The 12,771-nt window shown below is 46.1% G+C and overlaps 1 protein-coding gene across 7 annotated transcripts in view; it reads left to right on the top strand.

Moving 5' to 3' along the window:
• GRAMD1C (GRAM domain containing 1C) overlaps positions 1-12,771 on the top strand; it is a 144,834-nt gene that overhangs the window by 119,048 nt on the left and 13,015 nt on the right. For 6 of the 7 annotated variants that reach the window (XM_075592843.1, XM_075592842.1, XM_075592845.1 and 3 more), the window contains 7 exons: positions 539-668; positions 1,714-1,924; positions 3,413-3,556; positions 4,908-5,026; positions 6,086-6,228; positions 8,637-8,740; positions 11,698-11,877. In XM_075592843.1, coding sequence (XP_075448958.1) covers positions 539-668; positions 1,714-1,924; positions 3,413-3,556; positions 4,908-5,026; positions 6,086-6,228; positions 8,637-8,740; positions 11,698-11,877 — 1,031 coding nt within the window. The remainder of the gene's footprint in view (positions 1-538; positions 669-1,713; positions 1,925-3,412; positions 3,557-4,907; positions 5,027-6,085; positions 6,229-8,636; positions 8,741-11,697; positions 11,878-12,771) is intronic. The other variant, XM_075592844.1, reaches the window with a different exon arrangement.

The raw sequence follows: 12,771 nt of genomic DNA, 5'->3' as shown, positions 1-12,771 counted from the left end.
GAGAAAAGTACTGGTCTATAGATACATTCGGTTCTTACTACTGACCACAGGGAAAGTTCTTCTTACTCTGCTAAGCTTCACCTTCTTTAAAATATTCACAAGTCAGTGGTACAAGTGAATATAAACTATTTTATATTGTTATTAATATTCGATGACTATTGACTCGTACCACACTGGGACACATTGTTTATACGGCGGCTCACTGTTGTGTATCGCTCACTTACAGTATGGTGATGCTTCGCAAGGTCGCCTCCTGGCAACGGGCAACTTAAAAAAATCCCAGCCAGCCCATGTTATGGATTTAAATAATGTGGCTGAAGGCCCCAGGTACACAGACAGGTTTTCAGGTCTGACCGCTACGTCCAAGCATGTGTACTGGCCGGACCAGTTCTTGCCTCCCATCTGTGGAACTAGCTAGTTGTGTGTGTACCTTTATTGAAGCGCTCTTTTAAATAAATGTTGCCCGATGAAACCGCGCTGCAAGTATTTATTTCCCCCCGTATCTGGCTGTTCTTACCACATCTCCGTCACGTCATAGGGCGGCGAGCCGGACCGCTTCTGAAGATTTGGGGGAAAAAACAGAGAAAACGCCCCGAAATTCCCTTACCAAAGAGGGCCTTTCTCAGACAACCGAGACTGATTCACCCAGCATGAATATCTTACAGATGGTAAGAGCAGGATCTGCCACAGCTCCAGTCACTTCCTCGTACGCCTCTCACCTACAGTGTCACTGAATATAGTTATCTCACACATCACAAACTGTGTCTATTTATTTTTTTGGAGAAATATTGAAGCAAAAAACATTTTTTGTTGATTTTAAACTATGACCTATAAAGTCCCTGCTGTGTAACTCAGCCCTGGTAGCTGCAACTAGAGAAGGTCACAACATTTGGTAAATTATTACATTATCTGAGGTTCTTTTTTTTTTCAAAAGCCTGAAAATTCAGTTATTTAAATTACTGATATTTTAAAAAATCCACCTTTTTATTTTCACCCTTTCAAACAGTGACTTTCTTTCCCTCTATTCCAGGGGGGCTCAACTTCAGCCCTCCTCAAGCCCATCACCCCCCTCGCCGCTCCCATCAGGGCAGGTTCTCAGGATATCCCAGCGCCGGCACAGGTATCCCAATCAGTCCCTGCTTCAGCACAGATGGTGCTGTCTTCGACTGAGCCACCTGTGCTGAAGCAGGGGTATCCTGAAAACCTGAGCTGTTGGTAGCCCTTGAGGACTGGAGTTGCTCACAGCTGATCTACACTCGCTGTTCCTTTTTTTTGGTTACATGAAATGTAAAAAGATTGTCATGCAATAGTCCGTGTGACACCGATCATTTTACGTGGACAGACATGGAGGAAACGTAACTCCCACTGTTTCTCAAAATGTCAAATGTGTGAAAACGGTTGAATAGATTCTCCAAGAAAAGTGAACCTAATGGATTGAAATTTTAGGAGGGGGGGGCTGTTTATCACTGTGAAGATGTACAACTTTGCCAAAACTGGTGTGTTACTAGGAAAAATGCCATAAGACATTGATTTATTACAGTAGACAATCCCTTACAATGTTTACTGTTGTACAACTGAGCACATACAGTAAGGGATCAGTGCAGGGCTGTCACTGTACATCTTCTATTATTCCCAGAACACATGCATTGCTACCTGTCCATCACTGACACTCTGCTTCCCCCCTCCCCCGGCTGCTGGCCACTCCTTGTTTAGCTACCAGGGCAGATCCTACAGGAAGAGGTTTCGGGTGAGAAAGCAGGCAAGCCGAGCCCCCTCCTAAATTCTGAAAGAAAGCCCAGCCTCCGAACGAATGTCGCGACCCCGGCTCCGGCTCCGGCTCTGGCACTGGCACTGGCTCTGGACCTGAACGGAAATGAAAACCAACATCCAGACAAGAGCAGCTGTTCCGGTAGTAATGATGAAGGTATGCAGGAGAAACATGCTCTGTAAGGGATGGCTTAGGACCAACTCCAGACCTCAAGAGCCACCAACAGGTCAGGTATAGGGGATATCCCTGCTTCAGCACAGGTGGCCCAGTCATTCTGTCTGAGCCCCTGATTGAGCCACCTGTGCTGAAGCAGGGATATCCCTAATACCTATTGGTGGCCCTTGAGGACTGGAGTTGGCCACCCCTGCCTTGGAGCATGGCGGGAAGTAACATAGGGAACATGTTGGTTCTGGCTTGACACTGCAGTATTTATGTGTGGATGTATTGGAAGTGTTGGTCAACTCCCACACAATGTCATTGTACAGAGAGGCAATAGTCGCTGCCTTTGTAAAGCATGTGGCATACGTGTATTGTGAATAGAAAGTCGAGAGTTATAGGCAACTGAACCTTTTACTGAAATCCCGCGTGGCCCATATTTGCTAAGTAGTGCTAGGCCATTGCAATGCCGAAAGACAAATGACAGCCCGTTCACTGGCCCATAGAGTGCTTCTGGTGCCGGAAGGCATCTTATTGCATAAGATAGAGGTAGGTGCGGTGCTCAATAATCGGATATGGTTCAGTCTAAAAAGCATATATGGCATAAGTGGCCAGATAATGATGGAATGTCCACAAGGTGATAGCTGAAGAGAACTGAGAGGGATGTGTGCCGAGTGGTGTCCACGTGACAACCACACACATTGACACATTAATAAGCACCCAACCAGTATGAATGCATAAAACAATGTCCATGACGGGGCACTACGGCCCTTTACCTGTAAACTCCCAGGGACAATCCAGATGTCTGCGGCGTGCAATCCGTCCAATCAGGAAGTCCAAGAAACAGCAGGTGAAGACAGAGCACTGCCAGCGGGATCCAACTTCCAGCGAGATCCAACTTCCAGCGAGATCCAACTTCCAGCTTGGAAAAAGGAAAAATATCCGGACAACTCCACAGCAGCAATAATAATATCCATCAAGTGCTGCTGCATGAAATGCGTAGGTGCGTTCATGTAGTCCATAGATTGTTTACAAGCCTGCAATAAATTTGATCTGTTATTGCTACTTTGGAGTTGTCCGGATATTTTTCCTTTTTCCAAGTTGGAAGTTGGATCCCGTTGGCAGTGCTCTGTCTTCACCTGCTGTATCTTATTGCATAAGGCTGCTTAGTAAATATGGGCCACTGTGTCGAGTAGCATTGCTAAAGCCACAACTGGAACGTGGAGCAAGTCACTCTGGGAAACCTGAAATACGTTCTTTATTTCTTGTTACTCTTAGGCCAAATATATGACCATAGGAGTAGACATCCAACTGCTGAATAGCAGAATAGTGCTGGATAGCAGAATAGTGCTGGATAGCAGAATCGTGCTGGATAGCAGAATAGTGCTGGATAGCAGAATAGTGCTGGATAGCAGAATAGTGCTGGATAGCAGAATAGTGCTGAATAACTGTGCACTTGAGATACTTATTCCGGGTCTTTTCTGACAGGAGATGAAAAGGATCCTAGAGAACAACTAGAAGGGAGACTTTTCATCAATCGTGTCTTCCACGTTAGCGCTGAGAAGATGTTCCAGCTGCTTTTCACCCCTTCTCGCTTCATGCAGAAATTTTTCAAGTCAAGAAAGGTCTTTGGTACGTTGGTATTTTTTGGGTTGAGTCCCGTTTTTATACAGCTTGCTGAAGCTCAGACATCCCGCTCTTATGTATATTATGTCCATACAGGCCACATTCTCTCCCATCTCGATTACTGTAACCTCCTGCTGTCCGGCCTTCCTGCATCTCACCTGTCTCCCCTACAATCTATCCTAAACGCTGCTGCCAGAATCACTCTACTCTTTCCTAAATCTGTCTCCGCGTCTCTCCTCATGAAATCCCTCTCCTGGCTTCCAATCAAATCCCGCATCTCACACTCCATTCTTCTCCTCACTTTTAAAGCTTTACACTCTTCTGCCCCTCCTTACATCTCAGCCCTAATTTCTCGCTATGCACCATCCCGACTCTTGCGTTCTGCTCAAGGATGTTTTCTCTCTAACCCCTTTGTATCTAAAGCCCTCTCCCACCTTAAACCCTTCTCACTGACTGCCCCACACCTCTGGTATATCCTTCCCCTCAATATCCCACTAGAAACCTCTCTATCCATCTTTTAAGGCCCACCTTAAAACACATAGACGAAGAAGAAAAAATGAAGCTGCACAGTGACATTTCCCTGACGCACCTTTTACTCGGCTGTAACGCGGCTCTTAGTACAGTAAGCCACGTTGGCCTTGGGAAAGGTTGCAGTATGGTTTGATGAGAGAGTCCAAAGATGCAGAATCAACAGTATGGGCCAGACTAGTGCATGTCATTTAGTAAGATGATTTACTAACCGACATTCAATTTTTTTTATTATTAATGCCGCGTGGAGTGGTAAAATAATGTTTTACTTGGCATATGAGAGCGCTGAGTAAAATCAGGAGAGGAGGAACATGTAGTGAAGAAAGTCAATGTGAGTTTAAGGTTTCCACGAGCTGTGTTTAAAGGGACAAGTGTGTGCATGAAGGAACCCTGTAACTGATTCCAGGTGATGGTGGAGGGGTGCAGTGCGGAGTAGCGGGTAAAGATGTAGGTGCTCAGATTATCAGCCGGAGAGGCCAGAACTCCACTTTCAAGATCAGTGATCAAAAGAGAGCAGGGTTAGTTTTCAAGGGAAAACAGGGGTTCGTATTTTAACCCTTATTGAGATGACTAGGACTATCATAGCAGGACCTTGGGTTCCGATAATGACTGGGGTTCCAAATGTGTAATCTTTATTGGGGCTGAACCAGAGAGGCATTTCCAGAGGCCCATGTGTCTCTTTCCTGCTGCGGCTGTAAGAATCTCCCATATAAACGGACTGTACCTGTGCAGTGCGTTGCTGGCCTCTCGGGCAGCAAAGTCGCTGCTGGCCCCTTCCGTTCATAAGCAACCACTGGCTCGTTGGTTTATAAATTCCTTTCCCATTCAGATCTGGAAGCCACTCCCTGGCAGACAGATGGCAACGGCAACCAGACCAGAACACAGACCTACACCATAACCATCAACAACCCGCTGATAGGGAAATTCACCACAGCCACGGACAAGCAGGTAACTCACGCCATCAACTTCACAAACCCGTGGGTAGCAATAACGTACAGTGCGGACAGGGGCCCATTCTTATATTCTGAGGTTCACATGGGTAAACGCTGTTAATTACCTTTTTATTTTTGGAACCAGGGACCTGTTGCTTTTACATGAACAAAATAACAACTGTTAAAAAGAATCACTTGGCTAATTTTGATGTGTAATAAATGCAAGGTTTTTGCCCCCCTCTGGGTTTCTTTCAGGCATGTACTGCCCTAAAGTGCGGTGTGTAGTTCTGGAGGCTAAGGGGCCTATTCATTAAACTGAGATAATGGCATTTCCACGCGGAAACGGGCGATTGTGCCCGGAAATGCATCTCACTGTGTTATTTAAACAGCTGATTAACCGTTCTATTCAAACCATGATTTGATTTCTGGGCGTGAAATTTCTTACTACACGTACACTTTTGGGTCTGCAAAATGAACCGGATTAGCAAAATGTAAGAATTCAACAAGGTGCGAGATCTCATGGAAACTGTGGGGCAGAAATCTCACCACATTCAGACAATAGAGAGAGATAAGCCATTCGTAGTTCCCTATACCGCTACAATAGTTAAACTCCCCAATATGTGGAGAGAAATATTATGCAAAACGCATTAAAACAACATTTGCATGATGACCTTAATGCAGGGTTCTCAACTCCAGTCCTCAAAATCCCCCCCCCCCCCAAACAGGTCAGGTTTTCAGGATATCCTGACTCACCTGGGCTGAAGCAGGGATATCCTGAAAACCTGACCTGTTGGTGGCCCTTGAGGACTGGAGTTGGCCACCCCGGTACTGGGGGAGTTAACAAAGGGCTTGTGAACCCACAATATGCATAAATGAATAAAAACGGGGATCGGATTAGTTTTCTGTTTGTGTAACACGTACAATAAAGGAGCAGACTGAATGGGCTCAGTGGTCCGTGCATCATGTCCGTTTCTGTGTCTCTCGGTAAGCGCTCGCACGGGCTGCCTGTCATTGTGTACCATGTAGCAAAGTCTCAGCACACGAGGGCCACATTATGTGTTATTTATCCTTTCAGGTGTTGTATAAGGAGAGCCAAGAAGGACAGTTGTATCTGATAGACACGGAGGTCGTCACACACGATGTGCCGTATCACGATTATTTCTACACTGTGAATAAGTACTATATTGCCCGAACATCCAAACACAAATGTAGATTACGGTAAGAAGCCATGGAGCAGCAGGCTGACCAGTCGTGTGTCCTTCACTGGTGGTTGGATCTCAAACCCATTGCCAACATGGCAGTAATTGGATTTTGTTTTGTCCAATTGCAGTACATCTCTGCATCGGTGGTCCTACAAACATTGATGGACAATAATTCACTGAAATCAGAATGATCCCATTGTCATGTTAAATGGGAACCCAATGTTATGCACCACAAATGATATGGTACAGAGTAGCTGTTTCAGCCCTAATCCCAGTTCTTCGGAGGGATGGGGGGAGTTCTTCGGAGGGATGGGGGGAGTTCTTCGGAGGGATGGGGGGGAGTTCTTCGGAGGGATGGGGGGAGTTCTTCGGAGGGATGGGGGGAGTTCTTCGGAGGGATGGGGGGAGTTCTTCGGAGGGATGGGGGGAGTTCTTCGGAGGGATGGGGGGAGTTCTTCGGAGGGATGGGGGGAGTTCTTCGGATGGGGGGTGGAGTTCTTTGGAGGGATGGGGGGAGAGTTCTTTGGAGGGATGGGGGGGGAGTTCTTTGGAGGGATGGGGGGGAGTTCTTTGGAGGGATGGGGGGGAGTTCTTTGGAGGGATGGGGGGAGTTCTTTGGAGGGATGGGGGGAGTTCTTTGGAGGGATGGGGGGAGTTCTTTGGAGGGATGGGGGGAGTTCTTTGGAGGGATGGGGGGAGTTCTTTGGAGGGATGGGGGGAGTTCGGAGGGATGGGGGGAGTTCGGAGGGATGGGGGGAGAGTTCTTTGGAGGGATGGGGGGAGAGTTCTTTGGAGGGATGGGGGGAGAGTTCTTTGGAGGGATGGGGGGAGAGTTCTTTGGAGGGATGGGGGGGGAGTTCTTTGGAGGGATGGGGGGGGGAGTTCTTTGGAGGGATGGGGGGAGAGTTCTTTGGAGGGATGGGGGGGAGTTCTTTGGAGGGATGGGGGGAGTTCTTTGGAGGGATGGGGGGGAGAGTTCTTTGGAGAGATGGGGGAGAGTTCTTTGGAGGGATGGGGGTAGAGTTCTTTGGAGGGATGGGGTTAGAGTTCTTTGGAGGGATGGGGGGGAGAGTTCTTTGGAGGGATGGGGGGAGAGTTCTTTGGAGGGATGGGGGGAGAGTTCTTTGGAGGGATGGGGGAGAGTTCTTTGGAGGGATGGGGGGAGAGTTCTTTGGAGGGATGGGGGAGAGTTCTTTGGAGGGATGGGGGAGAGTTCTTTGGAGGGATGGGGGGGATTCTTTGGAGGGGTGGGGGGAGTTCTTTGGAGGGGTGGAGGGAGTTCTTTGGAGGGATGGGGGGGAGTTCTTTGGAGGGATGGGGGGGAGTTCTTTGGAGGGATGGGGGGAAGTTCTTTGGAGGGATGGGGGGAAGTTATTCGGAGGGATGGGGGGGGAGTTCTTTTGAGGGATGGGGGGGAGTTATTCGGAGGGATGGGGGGGAGTTATTCGGAGGGATGGGGGGGAGTTCTTTTGAGGGATGGGGGGGAGTTCTTTTGAGGGATGGGGGGGAGTTGTGATCTTTATACCAATGTAATTCAGGAAACAGGCTACCTGTGGCAATGTTTATACTGTGGTTATTACAGCTGTAAATGTTATTCAATCAGTTGTTACTGTGCATTTGTTTTGAGGCATATGGCAACTTGTGTTTGTTCTGTTGCGTCTTGCCCCCTAACACACATGTAGTGGGAGAGAGCGTAAAGAGAAATACGTTCTATGCCTTGGTTTCCATTTCTTCTTTCCTGCTGCATCAACTCCTTGATGAAGCACCTCTCAGTGCGAAATGCGTAGGTGGGTCGTTGTACCCCCTTGTTTTTATCCATGTGAACGAAATAAAGTTTTCTTTCTACTTTTGGACCCTGGCTCCTTTGGCTGTGCGCTGCTCCGACTCTATTTTTGAACCTGCATCATACAACATACGGTTCTTCACAACTGGCCTGTGCAAAAAATGGGGGGGGGGCAGATGCCAGGACCCTCTGTGCATACTTCTGGGCAAGCTGGGTGTGGGGAAACCGACTTAACAAGCATACAGGAAGAGATGGAAACACAATGTATATTTATTTGGTCATTGAGTCACTGAAATGCTGTATCTATTGGCTGTCATAAATATGCCTTACATTTTGAGATTCCTTAAGAGTATTTAAAGGGTTAAGGATGAGCAGATTTTACTGAGAAAATATAATATTTGAACAAATGTTGCCATTGTGCAGAATATGAGCTTGGGGTACGCAGTCACTTGCATATAACCATCTTTTGCACCCCTCGTTGGCTCCAAACCAAGTTTAAAACTGACTTTGCGGGGTAGAGTCCTCTTTGTGTAGTTTGCAGAATAACCTTTCAAGCAATAGGAATCTGAGCTGAATTTTCTGTGTAACCGACTCTTTAAATATTGTGTATTTCCAGTGGCATATGTGTTTCTCTTTTTCAGGGTTTCTACTGATGTAAAGTACAGGAAGCATCCCTGGGGGCTGATCAAGACCTTCATCGAGAGGAACTCCTGGAGTGGTCTAGAGGATTACTTTAAACAACTAGGTCCGTCTCATTGGTCAATAATAGATGATATGGAGTATCCCAATTGTTTTATTTACTTATAGTTGGATTTTGTTATGCCTAAATGTTTATTTATAGCATGTTATTCCAGGAAGTAATACATTGAGAGTTATCTCTCGTTTTCATGTATGTCCTGGGCATAGAGTTATAATGACAGATACATGGTTACAAATACATAGTTAAATTAACTGAACAGGGTTATACATTATATACAAGACATTGCATGCACAGTTAAAGATAATATATTATAGGTGTATGTAACAGTTACAAACCAGATTAAAATGTGAGACAGCCTTAGTTTTGAAAGAACTTTGACTGGTGGTGGATGTGAGAGTCTCATGTAGGTTGTTCCAGTTGTGGGGTGCCCGGTAAAAGGAGGAGCGGCCAGATACTTTGTTGAACCTTGGGACCATGAACAGTCTTTTGGAGTCAGATATCAGAGAAGTGCTGCATGTGGTAGGGGTGAGGAGCTTGTTCAGATAGATGGGTAGCTTGCCCAGAAGGCAAGACAGGAAAGGTGAACTTTGCGCCTAGACTCAAGTGATGACCAATCTAGTTCTTTGAGCATTTCGCAGTGATGTGTGTTGTAGTTGCATTGGAGAACAAAGCGGCATATTGAATTGTAGAGGGTATCAAGTTTGCTAAGGTGATTTTGGGGTGCCGTACCATATACTATGTCCCCATAGTCTATCATTGGCATCTGCTGTGCGTTGCGCTTTCTGACCAGCAGACTTGGGGAGGATTTGTTCCTATGTTGTTCTATGTTAAAGTATTTCTCCTGCTCTTACAGTACTGTAGTTTATTGATAGTACTTTCTGCCTTGTTCTACTGCATTCACGCAAACCACAATATAACGCTTATTTTTGTAACATATTAACCAAATATCCCTACCATGTTCTGCTTACACACCACACTCTTTATAGCTGAAGGCAACAGGGATAATAAAGGGTTTTACCCAATGTTGCATGGAGATGCCTCTTGTTCCCAGACCAGGGTCGGTCAATTCAGGGGTCCTCTAACCAGAAACAGAATGCGCACAGAGCGCACCGGGGGTTAATGACCAAATATAATGAGCAGTATTCTACACATGCAGGTGCATATATGGAAGGAATAGATGTGAACATGCCATGTCCTCTAACCAGAAGTAATACACTCTGTGTGGATGTCATTGAAAAAGAGGCACTCAACCAATCTATCGACAAATCTCACAAAACCTAGGACCCTTGGCTTGAGAGATAAGACAAGGCGAGATACGGGTGTTTAGGCTAAAGCGATTTATTATAGTCTGGCCTTTGTACCTACAACTGTGTCTAAATGAGCCCACTCTCCATGACTGGGGGAGGATAGGAGACTCCCCCTACTTCCCCCTCCTCCTCCCCTTTCTCTTCTTTTTCTCCTTCCTCCTACCTCCTTTCCCCCCTGCTCTTTCTATCCTTTTTCCTTGTTAGTATATAGTGTATGCAGCCTTCTCTTAAAGGTAAATCAGGGGAAGAGAGCTCAAGTTCTAACCAATTTGCTCAGGCTTTCTCACAAAGATACACTAAATGATATTGTGTATGACTCAATGGTTATGAACTCGACCTGTATGCCAATTTTCCGTATCATGTAATCTGGTTACCCCCGTATACTGTTATTTTTCGTTAAACCAATAAAAATGATTTGAAACAAGAAAAAGAGGCACTCTTGGGAATATAGGTGAGGTATTCTCAAATGATTCCATAACTCCTGCAGAGCGCACAGGGAAAACGAGATGAGGAGGTACGATGTAGTAATGTTGTTGGACATTGAATATATTAGTGTGTGGCTAACATTTTGTGTGTTTACGAATTTCTCCTGGCTGCAGAACCAGTGCAAAGGAATTGCACCAGACTGATCAGTTTTGCAGCTGGGAACATGTAGTAAATAGATCCTTTGTATCTCAATCTATCCATGTTTAATTGAGCAATAATACTGTCCCCGATTTAGAAGTTGCCAGGCAGACCAGAGTTCGATAAACAACTCCCTAAGATGTACTGTATAGGCCCATTTCAGATATGCTGTGAAGCAGTCTTCCCTTTACTCGGGAAGATTTCGGGTCTCGTAATGCAATGTCTTCTAATCTGCTCAATAAACGTTATCTAATGCCAAGTCTAGGAGTCTGGGCCTGTAGTTTGAACTCTGAACAGTATTACCTCTCCAGTCCTTCCCCTGGATGGTTTTTATATGTGTGCAACTTATCTTGCCAAGCTGTAGTGACCTATTCCAACTTTGCCCATTTGGCTCTTTACGATCTAAGACCAACATGTCTATTCACTTATTAACCCCTTCACTATTGTAGGGATCAGTGTTGACCGCTTGAGGCTCTGCTTATATGCCTTTGCTGACCGTTTCCTTCACAATTCCCAATTTTCCCTCCAAGTTGCTGTTTGGATCCCTGCAGTTCAATGTTTAAGAGACCCATTGAGTTATCAAGACCATCTCTAAGGAACATTGTATAAACACCCCGCAGACCAGACTTGGCTAAACAACTCCCTAAGGTGCATGGACCCATATTTAATATGCAGTGAAGCCGTTTTCCCTTTTTGCTCACGAATGTTTCATTCAAATGAAAAGATCTTGGTTCTTCCCAAGCGAGGAGAAGACAGCATTGGCTTTACAGCATATTGAATTTGGGCCAATGTGAGATCCATCCAATTTTCAAGTATATACTTGGAAGGCAACGGACGTGACCTGCAAAAGTTCCGTGTATAGGTGGCCCGGGCAAGAAATTAACTCTGAGGCTTGTGGCGTTATGACAAAACACCCTTAAACGGTTTTGTGGCTATATATTTTGTCCCGGTTATTGGTTCCAAGCTTCCCCAATGCTTCTTTGATAATCTGTAATTACTTCATCCTTACAAGATGCAGAAAAACTGTCAGGATTTGTTGATTTCCAAGCCTCACAACCGTGATTTCTGCAGAATCTGACCTGCTGATGGAAGAATCCACTTCAAATCCTTCCATGGCAGATGACGACAAACCTGGTGGCCTCCGGAGAAGGAGACGGACGCACAGCCGCGGTCTAGGAGATCACCTGCTCAAGCACGGGACGCAGCACACACCTGCGGACATGGGGCTTCCGACGAGAGATGACTGCACAGGTGGGCACTTCCGCAGAACCCAGCATTCACCTTATATCCCGTTACACCAATAATCCTTTCTCCAGGGGGGGCATCCAGTGTATTTAGGCTCATCAACTTCCAAGGACCGAGATTTGGGAAATCGTTTCCATTAAAATGTCATATTGTGGCCAAGTTCTGACTTCTGTCAGTGGGGACTCCCATTAGATTCTGAGATGTTAAAATAAGGGAGAGATGTGTCGGGCCTCACTGACTTGGAATCAATTTATTGTAAAGTCTTCTTATACACCCAACAAATATAGAGATGTCCACATTTCTCCATCGTAAATAGGTGTAAACAAAACCTACAGTACACACCTATAGCACAATGCCTGCGTACTGCGTGTAGGAACATGTATTGCGGCGAACTATAAGCCATTGCTTGATGGGAGCAATTTAAATCCAGTCGGATTCTGTAGCCTAATCCTGCAAGAATAGGGCATTACCTGGCTATTAATGCAGCAGCGTCTTACAGTTTGTCACCATCTAGTTTTCGGCTTCCAATTCTTCGATGCTTCAGTGGACAGGAAGGAACAGAGAGCAGCTGTAAGCACCCGGACACGCGTGGCTTTGCTCAGCGGCTGGCAGGTCCCCCCCCTCTTTGTTCTCCTTAAGGATGTTTACATTTACTGCCTAGAACAGGGGGGCTCAACTCTAGTCCTCAAACCCCCCTCCCCACCCCCCCCAACAGGCCAGTTTTTCAGGATATCCCAGCTTCAGCACAGGTAAGTGAGTCTTTGATTGAGCCACCTGTGCTGAAGCAGGGATATCCTGAAAACCTGACTTGTTGAGGGGGTTTTGAGGACTGAAGTTGAGCCCCCCCCCCCCCTGAACTAGAACATTCTGGTGGCGAATTGAAAGATCCTTTTAGCTAAA

The sequence above is a fragment of the Ascaphus truei genome, chromosome 3 (genome assembly GCF_040206685.1).
Source record: "Ascaphus truei isolate aAscTru1 chromosome 3, aAscTru1.hap1, whole genome shotgun sequence".
Taxonomy (NCBI): Eukaryota; Metazoa; Chordata; class Amphibia; order Anura; family Ascaphidae; genus Ascaphus; species Ascaphus truei.
Note: the sequence above shows the minus strand (reverse complement) of the source record. Positions and strands in the feature narration are given on the sequence as shown.